Below are 21986 nucleotides of genomic sequence, written 5' to 3'. Positions count from 1 at the left end.
AAATCTTAAAGAACAACAACTAATGGAGAAAATAGCCCAGATTCTCATTGTTTATTTGGGACACTGTGCTGCTTAACCCAGACAGGAGACTGTTGCTGAACATTTTCAAACTAGTGTCAGACACGTGCATTTTTGTGGCTATTAGACACTGCATCGCACTCAGGTTTTAAATAACATTAGTTGCATGTGTTTGTGTTATGTGGGGCTAACGGACGGTGATTCAAAAAGCAGAGATTTTTGTTCATCTTGACTTTAAGAAAAAATTCAGACCCTCGCCAAGTTGCTACGAAAAGATTTGACACTAGCCGAAGAAAATGACCCTGGGTGTCTCCGATTTTGTTCATTTATAGTCAATCAAAAGAATACGTCAATGTGCACTGGATGAATTCCTCTATTGATAACTATTACAAACTAATACATAGTTCTTTATTACTGTAGTAGCATTGCTAGTGTTCTAAGTTGTTTGGTATTTCATTTAAATACATACCTTGTTACTCAGTTAAATGGTAGTTCATCTTTTTTTTTATAGCATTTTAACTATTTCCATGAAACTTTGGCTAATTGGGGCAGCCACTTAATTGCGCCAAAATGTACTGGTCCCGATGTGTTCTAATTAATTGGAATCCACTGTATATCTGTCTTGCCTGGCAGAACAAATTGATTCACATCTCTCTCAATAGGCAAGATGTGTCTTTAAAGTTTAGTTCTCTTTGAGAGCCCAGTTGACATCCTGAATGCTAGGGCTCTATGGCTTTTCATGTGCTCCTGTTCTACTGTGTGTTCATCTGTGGCCCTTGTTGGGGCAGGAATATTCTGTCCCATGTCACCGCCAGCATGACTTCATGCACAGCCCTGGAATTGGTGAAAAGCCCCTTATCAAGAGGGAATATTGGCCCTCTTGAGCCCAGAGATATAAGCCAGAGGCAGAGCTGATCAGACAAGACGTTTACAGATTAGTTTTATTTGTCACAGGTGCATTGAAAGGTTTAATGTTTGTGTCAGATCAAATCAGTGAGGGTTTGATTTGACATGTCACCATGCTTCTAGTGCTAATGTGACATGCCTGCAGCTCACTAACCTTAACCCATATGTCTTCAGAATGTGGAAGGAAACTGCGGCACCCAGAGAAATCTCACACAATCACAGGAAGAATGCACAAACTCCTTACTTTTACAGTATGGGCATCACTGGCCGGAGACCTGAGACATTGATTTAGTCTCTCTCCCCACAGACACTGCCTGACCTGTTGAGTTTTTCGACTACTGCTTCAACCGCCCAGTACCTACTGAGAGGATCACTGGGGTCTCTCTACCATCCGTTGGGGACATTTATCAGGAGCGCTGTGTACACAGGGCCCTTAGTATTATCAAGGTTCCCACCCATCCATCCAGCATCCTCTTTGACTTCCTACCATCAGGCAGGAGACTCCGATGCATAAAAACAAGAACGGTCAGGATGGGAAATCTTCCCTCAGGCATTTGGCTTTTGAACTCCCTGTCGCATCACATCCAAAGTGTCCCCAGACGATTTGCACTGTACCCTACAATATTTCATTTTTGCACTTTACTTTGTTTATCTATGCTTAATTCATTTGTAGATTTAATTCTTACTTTTCCAAGTTATTGTGTGTAATGTGTGCTACTGTGCTTTACATCCTGGTCCGGAGAAATGTTGTCTAGTTTGGCAGTATAGATGAATATAGTTAAATGACAAGAAGCTTGACTTGACCCACGTTTCACCCGCTTCCAGTTCTGGACTGAGGTTATCTTCTCTGTTATCACAACGACAAATGGCCTGTGTCGATCACATTTTAGGCTCAAACATGAAGACTGACCTCGCAGTCCTGCAATGTGGGAGTTTGCTTCTTGGCACGTTGACTCAGAGTGAAAACAAAACAGGGTGAATAAAACAGCGCAGTTGCGCCACAGAGATTTCCCACAAATTCTCTGTATGGGCAAATAAGAGATGAAACCTGAGCAAGTAAGATTTCACCTAGAGCAAACGGCATGACCAGTAAACCAGTAACGGGTGAAATGTACTCGTCTGCTGCGTAACACGGCCAACAGGAAGTTGCATCTAACGCTAATCTAGTCAGATAAGCTTCTAGAGACTTGATGACTCATGGAGCATGCAGTTGTGCACAAGAAAGGAAATTATTTGTTGCTTTGGATACTTAGAAAAATAGTTTATTAAAAGCTCTGCATCCTGAAAGCAAATGAGATACTAGCATTATTTGTCAATTTTAGGATCTGTAGAAGCCTCCATATCAGTTCTGTCTGTTGACATCATCTGTTCACTTAATATGGAATGGATATTATTTTCACTGGCACAGGGGTCCACAGTCTCCTGGCTTAATGGAAATGGTCCATGGCATTAAAAAAAAGGTTGGCATTCCCTGGCCTAAACGAGTCACAGTGTTTAAATGAGAAGTCTTAACATCACAACAATTTTCAGATGATCCAGTGGAAGATGATCCCAGGAATGAAAGGGCTAATGTATGAGGAACTGATGCACCATCAATAACTCACACTGAGACATAAGGCGAGATATCGGCTTTTATTGACTGGAAGAAGGAACCAGGAGTGAGTGTCCATCATACTATGTCCTGGAGACTGAGGCCGAGCGTCAGGCCTCAGATCGCCTTTATACAGGGGCCTGTGGGAGGAGCCACAGGAGCAGTCAGCAGGGGGTGTGTCCAGACAGGCACATAGTTCACCACAGGAACATTTGATGGCTCTGGGCCTGCAGTCACTGGAATTTAAAAGAATGACAGGGGAATGCCATTGAAAATGATCAGATATTGTAGGGCCTAGATAGAGGGGATGAGGGAAGAATATATCCAACATTGGGGCAGTCTGGGATCAGAGGGCACAGCCTCAGAATACAAGGCCATCGACTACAAGGACATCACCTAAGAACAGAGATGAAGAGGAACTTCTTTAGCTAGAGGGTAGTGAAGCAATGGAATTCACTGCTACAGATGCTGTGGAAGCCAATTCATTGGGTAAATTTAAAGTGGATTAGTAAGTGTGCCAAAGATTACAGGGAGAAACCAGGAGAATGAGGTTGAAACGGGTAATAAATCATTTATGACAGAATGGCAGAGCAGACACAATGGGCCGAATGGCCTAATCCTGCTCCTATGTCTTACGATTTTGTTAGGAGCACCTGCTAAAAGATTTCATCACAGAAACTCAAAAAGGCTCTGCGGCTCTTACATGGGAGTTAAGCAAGTATTCAGGCTTCCTCTGGGCTTCAATCAAGCTCACTCAAGTTACTTAATTGAATTACTTTGGTGACTGGAGGCTGGCGCACCGGCCTTCATCAGTCAATGCACGCAGAGGAGCCAGTAAGTTCTGCTACACTTATCTGAGACATTGGCGAGGCCTCTCTTGGAGGTTTTGTTCATCCTGCTACAGGAACGATGGTATTCAACGAGAAAGAGTACAGTGAAGATCTATCAGGATGCTGTCTGAACCTGGAGGCTGGTGATGCTGCTGAAAGTTTTTTTTATTGCACCTGTGCATATGCGTGGCTGTGCATGTGACAATGAACCATTCCAGTAGCCAGACAGTAATGTTTCCTTAATATCTCATCTGAATTAACTTCTCCACAGATTAGACTCATATCCATAGTTTATCCTGCAGTTTACCAAAGAATGGTCAGTCCAATCTCAGAGCCTTAAAATTCTGTTACTTCGTCATGATCCCTAGGGATTTTCCCAACCAGTGAGATGTTTCCAGGATCCTCTGGTTTATTCTTGAATCACAGCGTCTGGGAACTGAAGGTAATTTTATGAGCAAATAAAACATTTTAACTTCAGATTTCCAGTATCTGAAGTTTTTTTTTGATGATTTCTGCACCTATCACTTTTAACTGGCGTTGAATTATTCTGTAAGGATTCTGTATGCACAAATCCAAACGATATGACACCATTTGGGCCACTCACCTCACTGTTCTACTTTGTACAAATCTTTATATCAAAGCCAAGCTTGCTTAAATCTGACCACATCCTACTTCGGCCTTTTGGCTTAATCTCCTGCTCTCTATTCGAAAAATCACAGATAAACAAGGTGAGTATCAATGATATGAAATCACTCAGTAATATCTGCCATGACTGTCCGCTAAAACAGAACACACAAAATGCTGGAGGAACTCAGCAGGTCAGGCAGCAGCTATGGAAATGAATTATCAGTCAGAACTATCAGGTTGACCCCTCTTCAGGGCTGTAGCTAAAATACTCTTTGAATGTCTGTACAAGTTAATAGCTTTTTTAAAACTTTATTTTTATTGTTTTGTCAATAACAGAACAAACAGGATAAAAACAAACAGACTGAAAGGATCATCATAGGTGAAGTAAAATCCGGATCTTATGATAGAAAAAAATGAAGAGAGAAATGGGTTACATTGCTGTATCAAGGTTAACCAAACTCTTATGTCCATAATTGTTCTTCTAAGTCTCAGGGGACCTTAAGATCCATGACTTTAAAGTCCATTCTGCAGGTCCCCTCATAGGAAGAAATAAAACAAAGTTCTTCAAACCAAATAAATGTACAATGAAGAAGTTATTTCAGGTTCAAATAAAGTGTCCAATACAAGTTAATATCTTTGAATTTAAAATATATTTTTTTATTTAGAGATACAGCATGGAAGAGCCAATTCCAGCCCAATGAGCTGCACTAACCAGCAACCCACCAATTTAACACCAGCCTAATCACAGGACAGTTTACAATGACCAATTAACCTAGTAACCGGTACGTCTTTGGACTGTGGGAGGAAACCAGAGCACCTGGTGGAAACCCACACGTTCACAGGTAGGACGTACAAACTCCTTACAGAAGGAGGCGGAGTTGAATTGTGAACTCCAACACTCCAAGCTGTAACAGCATGCTAGTGTACTGCCCCCCCCCCACCAAATACAAGGGATCCCCAGATTATAGATGATCAGATTCAAGGAAATCTGACTTTACACAAATTCTCTCATACATTTTTAAAGGAGTGTTGAAGCTAGCAGTAGTAATAATAATTAGTATCATACTTTAAAATATAAACTCATAAAAGGCACCATGCCAGCCTGATTCAGTTTTAGAGCCAGGGTCCCACAAAGTATATTACAACTGACCCGTTATCACAGATAAGACAATCCATAATAACTGTCCAGATATAATAGTACAGGATAAACAATCAAGAACAACTTAACAGATATAAACAAAATGCAGGAGGATCTCAGCAGGCCAGGCAGCATCTATGGAAAAAAGTACAGCTGATGTTTCAGGCATCTATTTTTTCCATAGGTATGGCCTGGCCTGGACTCCTCCAGCATTTTGTGTGTGTTGCTCGGAAGGGTTAGATTGATCTTAGAGTAAGTTAAAGTGTTGGCACACCTTTGTGAGGAAGAGCCTGTTCTATGTTTCAATGATCTCCACGTACCCTCCCCACCCAATCTCCTAAACTCCAGCGAGCAGACCCACGGCCATAGTCTGCATCAAAAGCATCCAAACACACTGCGGCCTCTTGCAGCACCAGATAGCAGGCACCCTCTGCCAACAAACAACTGTGCAAACCACCCCCCACCCCCCCCCACTACCCAGCTGGCAAATGCAGCATTTTTCCTTTTTCATCACTGGCTCAAAATTCTGCACTTTTCTACCCAACAGCTCTCAGGAAGCAGCTCCGTTCCCAGAGTGCCATGCCTCAGGAAGGCCCCTCGTCTCACCCTTCCCAAAGGGAATTGGCCAGACCTTTAATTGCCCTCAAGAAGATGGCAATGTGGTGTCCTCACAAAGGGCTAGAATAAACAAACGTAACATCCAACTGACCAACACATTCACTAACAATGACCTTACAGCAAAATAAGTCACGCCCAAGAAAATAACTGTCTCCTCTACATTGGGGAGACCCGTCGTAAACTGGGGGCCCGCTTCATCGAGCACCTTGGCACCATCCGCCACAAGCGGGACTTCCCGGGCCAAATATTTTTAATACCCATTCCCATTCCAACATGTCTGTCCATAGCCTCCTCTTGTGCCAAATGAGGCCACCTTCAGAGTGGAGGAACAACACCTTATATTCCATCTGGGTAACCTCGAACCTGATGGCATAAGTACTGATTTCTCCTCCGCCTCTATTCCCTACACTGAGCTCTTACTTCTTCTCCCCTGCCTATTTCTTCCCCCTTGGGTCCCCTCCTCCTTTCTCCTACAGTCCACTCTCCTATCAGATTCCTTCTTCTCCAGTCCTTTCCCACCCACCTGGTTTCACCTATCACCCTCTAGCTCGTTCACCCTTCCCCTCCCCCCAACTTTTCATTCTAACATCTTTCCCCTTCCTTCTCAGTCCAGTCAAAGGGTGTCATCGACTATCTATTCATTTCCATAGTTGCTACCTGGCCTGCTGTGTTCCCCCAGCATTTTGTGTGTGTGGCTTTGGATTTCCAGCATCTGCAGACTCTCTCATGTAGATAATTACCCTGTTACTTTTGCACTGACCGTGCACGGTCAATCCTTTTCACCCATGTGACCAATGAACCTACTAAGCAGTACGTCTTTGGAAAGTGGGAGGAAACGGAGGCCGTTACAAGGAGAACATGCAAACTCCTTACAGGCAGCGGCGGGAATAGAAGGCAGGTCACTGGAGCTGTAACGCTGTTACCCTGACCACTCTGCTTTTTTGACGAAAGCCACTCTGGATTCAGGAGCCCAGCCGTGGAGATGCAAAGTATCACTCAGAGTTGGAGACCATTTTAGATGAGGTGTTTGCTCCTGAACCAGTTATTGTGTGGCTTACTGACAGGGCGAATGAAAGAGAATTTCCTGTTTCATTGTGGCATACCACAGAGCTTCTGAGAGGAAGCTGAAGGTCACCATTGTGCAAGTTAGTTCAGGCACAAGCAGAAAAACACAATTTAAGGGAAGCAGAGAGAGGAGACACTTCTGAATTTACCTCTGGATTTGCCTAGCAAATATTCTCTTACTTCAATGATGATTGGATAAACCCGTAATTTTCTCCTTTGTAAGTTTCTGTTTTAAAAATTACTTGTTTGTGACTAAGATTAGATGAATTTTCAAAATCCCTACAGCAAGGATTGACGTCATGCATGCAGGTTCCATGCTTTAGCCCTACACTTTGAGGACATTTAAAGAAGGTTTCTCAGTTGGAGTACTGTAAAACTTGAACCCTTGACCATTCCAACTACAGTGTCGACTTCCTCACAATCAAGTTTGAATCAGTTGCTTACTCTGTCCTCCCACCCTCCTTCTCTCCCCATTCCCCATTCTAGCTCATCCCTCAACCCTTCTCTTCTCCTTACCTGCCCATCACCTCCCTCTGGGGCCCCTCCTCCTTCCTTGTTTTCTATGTTCCTCTGTGCTTTCCTATCAGATTCCTTCTTCTTCGGCCCTTTACCACTTCCACCAATCACCTCCCAGCTTCTTATTTCATTCACCCTCCCCACCCATCCCTTTACCTCCCTCATCTTGTCTCACCTATTACCTGCCAGCTTGTAGTCCTTCCTCTCTCCCCACCCCACTCAACCTTATTCTGGCCTCTTCCCTCTTCCTTTCCAGTTCTGATGAAGAGTCTCAGCCTGAAACATCAACTGTTTATTCCCCTCCACAGAAGCTGCCTGATATTCTGGGTTCCTCCAGTGTGTGTTCCTCAGGATTTCTAGCATCTGCAGAATCTCTTGTGTTTATGACCTTGTGCTGGTCTGTTGTAAGAGATTTAGGATTACTAAGCACATTTCTCTACAACATTGCTATAATATTCAAATTTTCTGTCGCAAGAAGAAGGCATGTTTGAACTTGGGAAGGGGGTTCACTGGTGTAGGGATGACAGAGCTGCCATCCCTCAACAAGTATCCCCGAGACTCGATCTTCCTCAGGAGAAAGATCACAGTGGCGGAGGGTGTGGTAGAAATGAGCAGCATGAGGTACGGGACCTGTGAGAATGGTGGCAGCTCACGGTAGATCTCCAGTATCTAAGAGGCTGGTGATGGTTCAGGAGGCAATGACCTTTCAAAGGTCTTCTCTTGTTCAAGGGGAAAGTGGTAGAAAAGGGGAGCGTGGGATGCAGGAACCACGAGATTGACAGCGGTGGAGGTAAAAACGAGAAATTTGGGGTGCGGGGAGGGTCTCGGCCCAAAGCGTCGACTGCTTATCCCCTCCGCAGGTGCTGCCCGAGTCTGTAAGGCTGGAGCTGACCTTTCCTATTGGTTGGCCTGCGTGCTACAGCACCAATTTCGGGTTCCGGGCACCTTGGGTGGGGAAGGGGTGTGGGTATAAAAGAGCGTGTGTGGTAGGCTTGGTCTCTTTCTTCTCCCGAGTCCCCAGAGCATGCTTCACAGGACCACTCCGCGCGCACTTTTAGCTAAATGTACGTCTGTCAAATATTTGACTTTATAGTTTGTGTAACTGGGGGGCACTCAAACATTTGGTCGAATTTTTTTTACTGTAAATAAATGATTAATATACTTATTTGTAGTCAGTGATTTCAGTGCCACTCACCAAACTCATAAACCCACTTTCACATTATGGTATTTAATCACGTTCCTGGCTTGTAGGTGGTGGAAAAGCATCTAGCATCCTGATGAAGGACCAAATGGACTAACAATCATGGACTACAACCAGAAAAAGGCCCCTCAGCCCGTCCAGCGCTCCACAACTTCGAATGACTGCTGTTCAGGTGGTTGGAGTCCAACAAGAGCAGTAGCATTCTTTATTTTTCATCTTCTGCTGTTTCATCACATTGGACAACAGTGTTTATGTTATCTGTTGTTCCTTCCTGTGCACAGTCCTGTTTATAGCTCGTAAAATACTTGGAGACACGATAAAGTGCTTAAGTATTTTTTCCCTCCCCATTTATAGAAGTCCTGATTCACTGAGAAACATTTCAAAGGAAACGGCATGCCCGTGATCTGCAGATGGGTTACTTCCAGAGAAAAACAAGTACTATCCCTAGTCTGATGTTGTAGTATGCTCCAAACACAGTGACAGGACCATCTAGGCATCTGCTGTCCCTTCACCAACACTTACCTTGATCTGACCTACAGAGGTATATGCCGTTCCACCTGATTAGGAAGTTTGGAAGAAAGATAGAAATAAACTTAGGAGAGTAAAACACTTGGAGACACGATAAAACTTCTTTTATCAAGCTTCAGAGTGTGGTTTTACTTCTGGCGCTTTGGAGCCATCCAGACTTTTTCAGAAGGGTTTAATTGTACTGTAATCTTCTCAGGACAGAGTCACGGCATGGCAGCGTGGCAGGTAGGGTAATGCTTTACAGTGCCAGCAACCCCGGTTCGATTCCCGCCGCTACCTGTAAGGAGTTTGTATGTTCTTGCTGTGACTGTGGTATCCCTCGGGTGCTCTGTCTTCCTCCCACATTCCAAAGACATACAGGTAAGTAGGTCAATTAATCACTTTGGGCAGCCTGGACCTGTTGGGCCGGAAGGGCCTGTTACCGAGTTGCATCTCTAAATAAAATATAATCATATAAAATAAAATCCACTGGAGGCTGGGGGCCGAAGATAGCTGAGCCACCCAGTATCCACACAAAGGACCCGAACAAGTGCCCACTGTCCACGATTCTGCCAGAGGCCCAAAGGCCTATCCTGGGGTTGGAGGACTGTCTATGTGAGTGTGTTGGTGGGAGGGAAGAACGGGGCTTGTTTTGCTCTTGTTGTTTCTTTGCTTGTTGTGTTCTGTGTTGCTCTGCCGAGCATTCTAGGCATGAGCATAAGACCGTGAGATATTGGGGCAGAATTAGGCCATTTGGCCCATCGAGCCTGCTCCACCATTTCATCATGGCTAATCTATTTTCCCTCTCAGCCCCAGTCTCCTGCCTTTTCCCCATATCCCTTCATGCCCCGACAATCAAGAACCTATCAATCGCTGCCTTAAATATACTTAAAAACTTGGCCTCCACAGCTGCCTGTGGCAACAAATTCCACAGATTCACCACTCTCTGGCTTATGGACTATTCTCCAACCCAACCCCCACACATCCTTGGGGCTTGTTGGTTAATACAAATGATGCATTTCACTACATGTTTCAATGCACGTGTGATAAGTAAATCTGAAAATGAATCTGTAGTTAGTAAGTATGCCCCAACGACACTCTTGGAAACAGTGTGGGTGAACACGAATTCAGCAGCAGTTCCAGCTGTAATTCCCCATTCCGACAGCGCACTGTCTCCATTGGGAGCAGATATTTTAAGCCAGTGTATCTGCCGGAATGTATCCATGCAGACTCTCGAGTTAACTGGGCAAGGTTTACTTTAATAAGCTTTCTTAATTGTGATACATGGGATTCTTCACCATCTTCAGCTTCCTTAAATAACTGCCAGACCATCAAATTTTGGGCAGGAAACTGTCTGCTGTGCAGTGGAAAATAAATTACTCCTATAACGGCAGGGGACTGGTAAATAGTTTTGCTAATTGTTTGAAATCCTGTTATATTAGTGACAGACAAACCGTTGGACTACAGGCTAAGAACAAGCATCATGTAAGAGTCCAGAAGTGTGTGATTATGTTTGTGTAACAAGCCATAATTTCACTGCTTTAGTAAGACACATCGCTGTTTGAAGTACTCTTGTAATTAAGAACGGGTTGTCTCCAAAGTGCCTGGTAATTTAAAAATGGTTCAAAATGTCAAAATGGTACAGTTTATATTCTAAGCCATCGGAAATACCTTTTTAAGTATTCCTTCCAATTTCAGTTTGCGATTTCTCTTTACAATATTTATTCAATAAAGTTTCTGAGGAAATGAGAAAATAGGCAAAAGCTAAATTTCTGAGGGTAGAAACTCATTTTTGGTGTTAGTTTAATAGGGTAGCGGGGTGGAGATGATTCTCTACCAAAGGAGGTGCAAGGCGCTCCTTCCCTCTGTTAGCCTGCAGGTCACCCTTGGGTAAAGTGCAGCTGTCCCCATTTGGGTCCTTGGCCCATATTCCTCTAAGCTTTTCCTATCCATGTACCTATCCAAGTACATTTTACATGTTAATGTATCTGTCTCAACCACTTCCTCTCGCAACTCATACAATATACACCTCCTCTGTGTGAAGTTGTCCCTTTGAAATCACTTTCACCTTAAACCTAAGCCCTCTAGACCTTGATTCCCTTTCCCTGGGGGGGGGGGGGGAGAAAAGCTGTGTGCATTCTCCCTCTCTATGCCGCTAATGAATTCATTTTTAAAATTTATTTTATTTAGTGATACAGCACGGAATAGGCCCTTCAAGCCACACTACCCAGCAACCCACCAATATAACCTTAGACTAATCACAGAACAATTTTCAGTGACCGATCAACCTACCGACCGATACGTCTTTGGACTATGGGAGGAAACCAGAGCACCCGGAGGAAACCCACACAGTCTTGGGAAGGAACATACAAACTTGCTGACAGAGGACACCAGACCTGAACTCCGAACTCTGACACCTCAAGTTGTAGTAGCATCATGCTACGCTACCTCACTATTACGCACCTTTATACACCTCTATAAGCTCACCACAGTGTTTCAATGAATAAAGTCTTAGCCTGCTCAACCTCAAGCAACATTCTTGTAAATGTTTTTTGACTTCTTTCCAACTTAATGGCTTCTTTCCTATAACAAAACTGAGCACAATACTCCAGGTGAGTCCTCACTAACGTCTTGTACATCTGAAACAAAGTCTCACAACTCACCCACTCAGTGCTCTGGCTGGTCAAGGCCATCGTGCCAAACACTACTTTGGCCACCCATCATCTTGGACCTCTTTGTTGTTCTACTGAAGTTATTCATTCAAGCAATCACATTTGAACTTTCCAGGCATAACAACGGGTTCAACAATTTTAGATAACCATCATTTTCAACATATTCCTGTTTTGATTTTGGATTTCTAGCATCTGCAGTATTTTCCTGCAGTGAGTTCAGATAATGACCATCCCTTTACCCTCTTCTTCCTTTCCACAATCTGACTTCCCTCTTATCTCTTCACCTTAGTTGTTTATCACCTCCCCCTTCTCTTTTGTCCATGGCCCACTCTCCTCTCCATTGGATTCCTTTTCCTTTAGCCAGTTACGTTTTTCACCAATCAACCTTCCAGCTTCTCATTTCATTTCCCCCTCCACCACCCACCTGGTGTCACCTATTACTTTCTAGCTTATCCTCCCCTCCCTACCTATTATGTTATCATATCCCCTTCCTTTCCAGTCCTGAAGAAGAGTCTCAACCTGAAATGTCAACTGTTAATTCCTCTCCTCTCCTGACCTGCTGAGTTCCTCCAGCATTTTGTGTGTGTTGATCCCAATATTTCTATTTTTCAACTCTTTCAAGCAGCCAGTTACATGCCCCATTGCCATCCTCTTTCACCTTGCCTGTCCCCTTTCCTCAGCAGTCGTTCTCTGACCTTTCCTGCTTCTAAAAGTCAACAACATGAAACTGCAACTCCACCTTTCCCTCAGTGGGCTCTGTCTGATCTGCTGAGAATCACCTGTCTGACCTGCTCCCACCAATACCTCCCAGCCTGCTTATGCAGGCACCTCCCAGTCTCCACCCAGCTAATAGGATTCACCTGCTGCTCATTTCAGACTCATCACCAGCAGCCTATTTAAACCCCAGTTCTCATCCACTGTCCTTGTTCACTCACCTGCAGCCTATTTAACCCCAGTTCTAATCCACAGTCTTTGTTCACTCACCTGCAGCCTATTTAACCCCATTCTCATCCACAGTCCTTGTTCACTCACCTGCAGCCTACTTAACCCCAGTTCTCATCCACATCCCTCGTTCACTCACCTGCAGCCGATTTAACCCCAATTCCAATCCAGTCCCTGTTCACTCACCTGCAGCCTACTTAACCCCAGTTCTCATGCACATCCCTTGTTCACTCACCTGCAGCCGATTTAACCCCAATTCCAATCCAGTCCCTGTTCACTCACCTGCAGCCTATTTAACCTCACTCTCATCCACAGTCCTTGTTCACTCACCTGCAGCCTATTTAACCCCAGTTCTCATCCACAGTCCTTCTGCACTCACCTGCAGCCGATTTAACCCCAGTTCTAATCCAGTCCTTGTTCACTCACCTGCAGCCTACTTAACCCCAGTTCTCATGCACATCCCTCGTTCACTCATCTGCGGCCAATTTAACCCCAATTCCAATCCAGTCCCTGTTCACTCACCTGCAGCCTATTTAACCTCACTCTCATCCACAGTCCTTGTTCACTCACCTGCAGCCTGTTTAACCCCAGTTCTCATCCACAGTCCTTGTTCACTCATCAAACCGACTGGCCTCAACCAGTTGCTCTTAGCTGTCACTCTCCCGGCCTAAAGGTTAGCTTGTTGCCTGTTGTGTTTAGTTTCTGTTCTCTCTTGTTTTGTGGCCCCTTGTGACTTGTTATTTTGCAATTTATTATTAAAGTTATCATTCGCTGCTGAATCATCTCTGCTGCTCTGCTTTTGGATCAAGCCTTCTCCACACTACCTTGTCTACATCAACAAAATGTTGTGTTTTTATTGTAGTCATTATGCAATGGAGTGCCCCAAAATTAATCTCTGGGGCATTTTAGTATCTGCTGTATGCTTACAGTTTGAGAAATGTTAATCCAAGACAAAGATTTTGTTATATTGTATTTCTCACTGAATGGGGATAAGCAGAGGATTGATGTATGTGTTTTGACATGACAGCACCCTCACATTAAAGGCCTGAATAGCTTTTCAGTCTACAAACTTATCCTTTTCAATTCACTGTGTGAACATCTCCTGTATGTACAGAAGGCTAATAAGGAGCAGAATTTTGGGAAGGTTTTGCACCAATACTGATTTTATTTTGCTTCTACGAGTTTATAAAACTTCGGGCTTACTGCAGTATCACTGTATCACATTTGGCGATGACAGCCATTCCAAAACACCCCCATTCCCAGTTATCTCACTCTCTTTTGGTAGTTACTTTACTGATATGTGGCAGAAGGAATTTGACACAACTGTTGCCAGCTAAATCTCAGATGGTGAGGAGGTATAGAGAGATATACTCAGTGGCCATTTTATTAGATACACATCTACACCTGCTCGTTAATGAAAATATCTAATTGGTTGATCCTGTGACAGCAGTTCAATGCATACAAGCATGCAGATGTGGTCAAGAGGTCCAGTTGTTGTTCAGACCAAACATCAGAATGGGGAAGAAATATGACTTTTACTGTGGGATAATTGTTGTTGCCAGATAGGGTGGTTTTAGTATTTCAGAAACTGCTAATCTCCTGGGATTTTCACGCACACAGCCTGTAGAGTTTACAGAGAATGGTGCAAAAAACAAAAACATCAAGTGAGTGGCGGTTCTATAGGTGAAAAGACCCTGTTAACGAGAGAGGTCAGAGGAGAATGGTCAAGCCGGTTGAAGATGACAGGAAGTGGCAGATGGAATATAGAGCAGGGCATAACGCAGTCATGCCCTTTGGTGGAAGAAATAAAGAGGGGGACTATTTTCCAAACAGGGAGAAAGTTTTAAAATCAGAGTGCAAATGGGCTCAGGAAGAAAAGTCTCAGCCCAAAACATCAACTGTTTACTCTCTTCCGCAGATGCTGCCTGACCTGCCGAGTTCCTCCAGTATTTTGTGTGTGTTGCTCTGGATTTCCAGCATCGGCAGACTGCCTCCTGTTTGCTATTTTTATACAATTCCTTATCATTTTGAATGCTGTTGTTTTTTGTTGCACATCGCGTCTGACCAAAACACCACAGCAAATTCCCAATACATTCCAGATTGTTTAATCTCATTTCCAGTTTACAAGTGTAAAGGTGAACAAAATAATTCTTACTCTGAATCATTTGCAGCACAAAAAAAAACCCACACTAAGATGCACACAATCATTTAATATAAACATAAATGGCAAAGTTTATCCTTGACCTCTGATTTCTAGGTCATTTGACCACCAGTCCTAGCAGAGTAAGTAACCATTCTAATACAAAGAAACGTGTTTCATGACTCCGTGTCCTACATGATGGAAAAAATGAAATAAACAAGTTCTTGCTTCATTCTCTTGAGATCTGTTAAAGAGAGATTATTGATGTGTGACACACTCTGCAGTCTCTTTCCACTAAGAATCAGATACATAAGAGAGGTGCATTTTCAGAATCAGAATCAGATTTATTATCACCTGCATATGTCGTGAAATATGTCGTTAACCTTTTGGCTGCTAGTGGAAAATTGGCGATGGTTTATTATCGGTCGCATGTATCAAAATACAGTAGAAGGTCTGAAAAGTGAAATGCACGCAAAAAAAACAAAATATTGCACAAAATGCAGGAAATGGAGCACTTACCATAAGACCATCAGACATAGGAGAAGAGGTAGGCTATTCAGCCCATTAAGTCTGCTCCACCATTCTGTCATGGCTGATTTATTACCCCTCTCAGTCCCATTCCCCTGTCTTCTCCCTGTAACCTTTAACGTCCGTACTAATCAAGAACCCATCAACCTCCCTTTAATATACTTAAATATGCCCAGTGACTTGGCCTCCACAGCTGTCTGTGCCAATGAATTTCACAGATTCACCACCCTCTGGCTGAAGAAAAATTCCTTCTCATCTCTGTTTTAAAGGGATGTCCGTCTATTCTGAGGCTAGGCTCTCTGGCCCTAGATTTCCCAATATAGGGAACATCTTCTTCACAACCATTCTATCTAGGCCTTTCAGTAGTCAATAGGTTTCTATGAGATCTTCCCTCATTTTTCTAAATTCCCATGAGTACAGGCCCAAAGCCATCAAATACTCCTCATACATTACTCTTTTCATTCCCCTGACCATTCTCATGAACCTCCTCTGAATCCTCTCCCATGTGATTCCAACACAACACAGGAAACTGTAATGAAATAAAATGATCACACCTTCATCACTTACAGTCAGAGGATCTGGTAAGTCAGACCACAATTTCTAAAGATCTCCACTCACCTTCTAAGACCATGTCCTTCAGTTTCTCCAATGTTTCTGCAAACCATGCCACGTCACGCAGTAGCTGCGTGATCTCCTCCACCTCAAGGCCCTCGCTGCTTTCTGAAGTGCTACCTCCAGGGGTCTTATAGCCTTTCGTGGCCCCCCACGCGCCAGGGGAGCTGAGTGAGAAACCGGCGGCACTGGAGTGTCTGCTCAGGGTGGTGGGCCGCTTGAGGGTGTTGACAGCACTCGGGCTGGAGCTGAGCTTGGCCAAGGAGGAGTTCCCGACAGGTAGTTCCGAGAAGGTGCCGGCCTGGGAAGCCGGTACCTCAACAGCATCTTTACGAGGCAGTTCCTGTTAATGAAATAGGAGGGTGTCACAAAACCACTGGAAATCATAAAGCAGAAACAAAGGCTCTAGGAGTCAGGTCCTGATGCAAACCCACACTTCACAAACTGTTCCCACCTTATCCAAAGTATTCCTGCTTCTCAAGTTCTCTGTCAATTGATTCCAGGATCTTTGGCAACCCCTTCTCTGCTATAATAAAGAGCAGAAAGCTACACATGGAGTGTGTGCACAATTATATCGGTGACAATGTAGCACAACGCTTTACAGTCCAGGCGACTCGGGTTCAATTCCTGCCACTGCCTCTAAGGAGTTTGTACGATCCCCCCGTGACTGTGTGGGTTTCCCCCGGCTGCTCCGGTTTCCTCCCACAGTCCAAAGACATAGAAGTTGATAGATTAATTGGTCATTGTAAACTGTCCTGTGATTTGGCTAGGGTTGAATTGGGCAGTTGCTGGGTGGCGTGGCTCAAAGGGCTGGAAGGGCCTGTTCTCAGTTGTATCTCATTAAACAGACAAATAGAAAACATACAAAAATGCAATAGCAACCAAAACATTGGAAGCCAACTTAATCCTCACCAACGCTTATTCATATATCTTCTTTTTCAAAATGTAAAGTTCAAAGTAAATTTATTATCAACACATGTATATGTCATCCCATCCCAAATTAATCCTGAGATTAACTTTCCCGAGGCATTCACAGTAGGACAAAGAGATACAACAGAAACAATGAAAATCTACACTCAAAGACAAACAGCCAATGTACAAAAGAAGATAAACTGCGCAGATACAAAAAGTAAAATAAATAATAATAATAAATAATAAAGAAACAATACTGAGAACATGAGTAGCAGAGTCCTTGAAAGTGAGTCCACAGGTCGTGGGATCAATTCGCAGTTGAGGTGAGTGAAGTTATGCACACTGGTTCAGAAGCCTGATGGCTGAACTGTTCCTGAACCTGGTGGTGTGGGACCTGAGGCTCCTGTACCTCCTAACAGTAAGATGGATGGTGGGGGTCTTTGATGATTCACGAACCATCAGTGGCTGCAATCTCATTGTAAAAAGGTGGTTCTGTTTGGGCAATACAAGGAATTCCATAAAGTTTCTATCCTCGTGCCATCAGGAGGCACAGAGAGAGTGTGCCAGTATAAAAGGGTTCCACCACTGCCAGCCTGAGCAACTGTACAAGGCAGTGTGCCCAACATGTACAATATGTCTTTGGACACCGCTCTGCATTATGAATAGATTGGCTTCTTGGCCAAGTCTTTAAACAGAAACACTAATACTTACAGACATGGGGCGCGACACAGTAGCGTAGCGGCTACTGTTACCGTTCACAGTGCCAGCGATGAGGTTTCAATTCCAGCCTATGTCAGTAAGGTGCATGGGTTCCCTCCTGGTGCTCCCACATTCCAGAGGCAGACTGGTTAGGCACGTAAGTTGGGCACGTAACGTCGGCATCAAAAGCGGAACAACACTTGCGGGCTGCCCCCAGCACATCCTCAGACTGTGTTGATGGTTGACACCAACAATGCATTTCACTGTATGCTTCATGTGACATATAAAGCTAATCTTCAAAATCTTGTAACAGAAGCTACTTTTTATTTTATAGAAAACACCAGATAAATGAGAACTTGAAATTTTGTTTTATTTATTTATTGAGATATAGTGCGGAATAGGCCTTTCCAGCCCTTCGAGCTGTGCCACCCGGCTATTCCCCAATTTAAAAATCATGGGATAATTTACATTGACCAATAACCTACCAGCTAGTGCATCTTTGGACTGTGGGAGGAAACATGAGCACTCAGAAGAAACCACTGCAGTCTTGGGGAGAACGTGCAAACTCCTTACATTGGCATTGGCAACTGAACCCGGGTCACAGGTATTGTAAAGCATTGTGCTAACCACTACGCTATTGGCCGCCCCAATTTTAAAGGCACAAATTGCGTAAGATTTAATTTTGCTTTTGAATTTCTTGTTAGCGTTCAGAAATAGAATGACAACCAACAAGCGTAATCAGTTCCTAACATTATTTACATTTAGGGTGTGACTGGCTGGAAAGAGTGTAAAGGAGATTTTCCAGGATATTGCCTGGATAGGAGGACTGGAAGACCATAGTCCGTGTTGATTGGAAATCTCTACCTCGCTGACATTCAACACTGCCGCACCTCAGGGATGTGTCTTAGTCCATCATTAAGGATCTCCACCACCCAGGACATGCCCTCTTCTCATTTCTACCATCAGGGAGGAGGCACACACTCAATGAGTCAGGAACAGCTTCTTCCCCTCTGCCATTGGATTACTGAATGGATGTTGACCCCATGATTACTACCTCACTACTTATTTTGTTTCTATTTTTTGCACTACTTATTTAATTATATATGTATACACTTACTGTAATACAGATTTTTCTCTATTAATATGCATTGTATGTACTGCCATTACAACACAACAAATTTCACGATATATGCCGGTAATATTACACCTGATTGTGACCTTTAGTCATGGGAAGAGATTAGATTGGATGGGACTGTTTTCCCAGCAGTGAAGGACACTGATCAGCAGCCTAAGAGAAATCTATAAGATGATGAGAAGCATTGATCCTGTGGATAGTCAGAGGTTTTGTCCCAGGGCTGAAATGGCTAACACGAAAGGGCACAGTTTTAAGGTGCTTGGAAGTAGGTACAGTGGAGATGTCAGAGGCTATTTTGTTTTTACGCAGGGAGTGATGAGTGCATGGAATGGGCGCTGGCAATGGTGGTGGAGGTGGATACAATAGAGTCTTTTAAGAGTCTCCTGGATGGGTACATAGAGCTTAGAAAAATAGAGGGGTATGGGTAACCCGAAGTAATTTCTAAAGTACGTAATGTTTGGCTCAGCATTGTGGACCGAAGGGCCTGTATTGTACTGCAGGTTTTCTATGTTTCTATGAAGGGCCTGTTACAATGTTGTTACAGCTCCATGATTCATTCATCAAAGCAGGAAAATGAAACCATACTATTGTGCTGTGTCATTTCAGCCATAAATGGTGGGGAACAGTAACCTCAAAGCCTTTCCATTTAACAATCCTCTCATCAATTTCCCATAAATGTCTGGCTGTTTTCTGAAGCAACTTCAGAAATAGAATCAGATTTATTATCACTGACATACAGTTTGGTGCAAAAGTTTCAGGCACATAGACAGCATGTAGCTAATGTGCCTAAGACTTTTACACAGTACTGTAGTAATTATATTTATTGGACTGTACTGCTGCCACAAAAAAAAAACAAATTTCATGACGTACGTGAGTGATGATAAACCTGACTCTGATATGGGTCTCTATTGTAGACTGAGAGTGGGAAGGGGGCAGGGAGAGGGGGGATCATGGTTGGGAAAAGGGGAAGAGAAAGGGGAGGGAGCAGGAAGCACCAGAGAGACATTCTGTAATGATCAATAAACCAATTGTTTGGAATCAAATGAGCTTGCCTGGTGTCTCAGGGCTGAGTGTGTCACCACCCCCACCCCCTTGCCCCTGACACTCCTCTACAACCTGTGGCACTCCACCCTCGCCATTCCCAACATCCTTTGCTCTCACCAGATTCACAAACTCGCTCTCCACTCCACACTGACAAATACTGTCCAAAAGTCTTAGATACCCTAGCTATATATGTGCCTAAGACTTTCGCACAGTATGTCGTGAAGTTTGTTCATTTGCGGCAGCAGTACCGTGCAATACATAAAAAATACTATAAATTATAATAAGAAGAAATAAATACTTTAAAAGTAAATTAAACCAGTAGTGCAAAAGGAGAGTAAAAACATGCATTCACACAAATCTATACAACTCATTTGATCTACGAAGGAAATACCCTATGAAGTTTCCTCACATCTCAAACTCAATCATGAAAATTCCCAAAATAGCAGTTATACTTTATCAGCTGGGTAATAACACGCAGGTCTGTACAGTCATAAATTTTAGTTCAATTACAAAATTTATTCTTACATTAGCCAATCCTCTCTGAACCAAACATTCATTCTAAGCACCACACCATTAACTATATTAACTGATGTTAACCAATCTAGAGGAGGGGTTCCCACCTTTTTTTATGCCACGGACCCCCACCATTTACCGAAGGATCCATGAACTCCAGGATGGGAACCCCTGCTCTACGATAAGCAGAGTGACTGTATGGAGACATGACCCACTGTCACTGATCTCAGTACATGACGAACAGGAAGGACACCACAGAGGTTCTGGCGCAGGCAAGCACGAAGCAGGCAATAACTTTTTTAGAAGCCGCGGTTCTCTTCCGACGACTCTGTAAACAAACGTATCGAAATAAATGCCCTCTACGAACCCCTAAGACCAAAGAAATGCAAGCCAATAGAATTCAAAGGGGAACTTAAGGGGTAGCCAATCAGCACCGAGGCAAACAAACGGTGACCTATATAAACGCGAGCACTCCCAGAGAGAACAGCAAGAACTGCGCATTGACGATGTCACCCTGACTGCTGATGAGACATCTGCAAGCTTATTGCCAAGCTCAGCGAATACCACAGCGTCAACCCAAGAGACCAATATTCACCGCCATCCTAATCAGACAGATACTCACTGAGTCATTACTTGGGATTATACCCAGACCTATTAAAGTATAATCCTTCAGAAGTAAGTCTGTTGTATTTCTTTGAACGTTTTTCTCAACTGAAAGCAAACAGGAAGAGAATGCACCTGTAGACAATACCCAACAAAGTATTTAATCCCCTGTGTGACAATCTCAATATTTCACCCCGTGCACACAATACACACAGGGGCCATTCCATTAGCTACACCTGTACATCTGCTTGTTAATGCACATATCTAATCAGCCAATCAAGTGGCAGCAATTCAAGGCATAAAAGCATGCAGACATGGTCAAGAGGTTCAGTTGTTGTTCAGAACAGGGAAGGTCTGTGATCTAAATTACTCTGACTGTGGAATAATTGTTGGTGCCAGATGGGGTGGCTTGAGTTCTCAAACTACTGATCTGGGATTTTCACACTCAACGGTCTCTAGAGTTTACAAGGAATGGTGCAAGAAACAAAAGACATCCAGAGAGAGGCAGTTCTGTGGGTGAAAATGCCTTGTTGACGAGAGAGGTCTGAGGAGAATGGCCAGACTGGTTCAAGCTGACAGGAAGGCAACAGTAACTCAAACAACCACACCTTACAGCAGTGGTGTGCAGAAGAGCATCTCTGAACGCACAACACATTGGACCATGAAGTGGATGAGCTACAACTAGCAGAAGACCACAAACATACACTCAGTAATGACGTTACTAGATGCAGGAGGTACCGAGTAAAGTGACCACAGAGTGAATGATGAAAACTAGATCTCAGTGTCACCTTCTGCTTTCTTGTTCTTTGAAATTACCACACCAACTTTCAGATAAGCACACGGTTTGGAAGTCTTTTTTTCAAAAAAAAAATTGAGAAATGTTAGTTGTAAAGTTTACACTGTCAAATATAAAATAATAAGACAACAAAATGAAGTTGACTGGACCTTCGTCAACACTGAAAGAGATTATGCAGAAGAAGGGGAATGTCGATGTAAAGCAGTTTAACTCTTCTAAGCTAATCCTTGTCGCTGTGTTAGTACTAAAGTATTAGCAGTTTATTTCTGCTTATAGAGTTCTTACTGTAATTATGACTTCTACTAAAATACTTCCATCAGAGCAAATTATATCTTGTTGATTTTTTAAAATCAGGTAAGCTTTCAACATTATG

At 43.5% G+C, this 21986-nt stretch overlaps 1 protein-coding gene across 4 annotated transcripts in view; it reads right to left on the bottom strand.

Annotated features, from left to right (window-relative positions):
* LOC132406007 (rho GTPase-activating protein 45-like) overlaps positions 1–21986 on the bottom strand; it is a 178368-nt gene that overhangs the window by 149193 nt on the left and 7189 nt on the right. For all 4 annotated transcript variants that reach the window (XM_059991122.1, XM_059991118.1, XM_059991119.1 and 1 more), the window contains exon 2: positions 15918–16254. In XM_059991122.1, the coding sequence (XP_059847105.1) occupies positions 15918–16254 (337 nt within the window). The remainder of the gene's footprint in view (positions 1–15917; positions 16255–21986) is intronic.

The sequence above is a fragment of the Hypanus sabinus genome, chromosome 16, assembly GCF_030144855.1.
Source record: "Hypanus sabinus isolate sHypSab1 chromosome 16, sHypSab1.hap1, whole genome shotgun sequence".
NCBI classification, from domain to species: domain Eukaryota; kingdom Metazoa; phylum Chordata; class Chondrichthyes; order Myliobatiformes; family Dasyatidae; genus Hypanus; species Hypanus sabinus.
The sequence above is the reverse complement of the archived record's forward strand: the minus strand, read 5'-3'. Positions and strand labels throughout refer to the sequence as shown.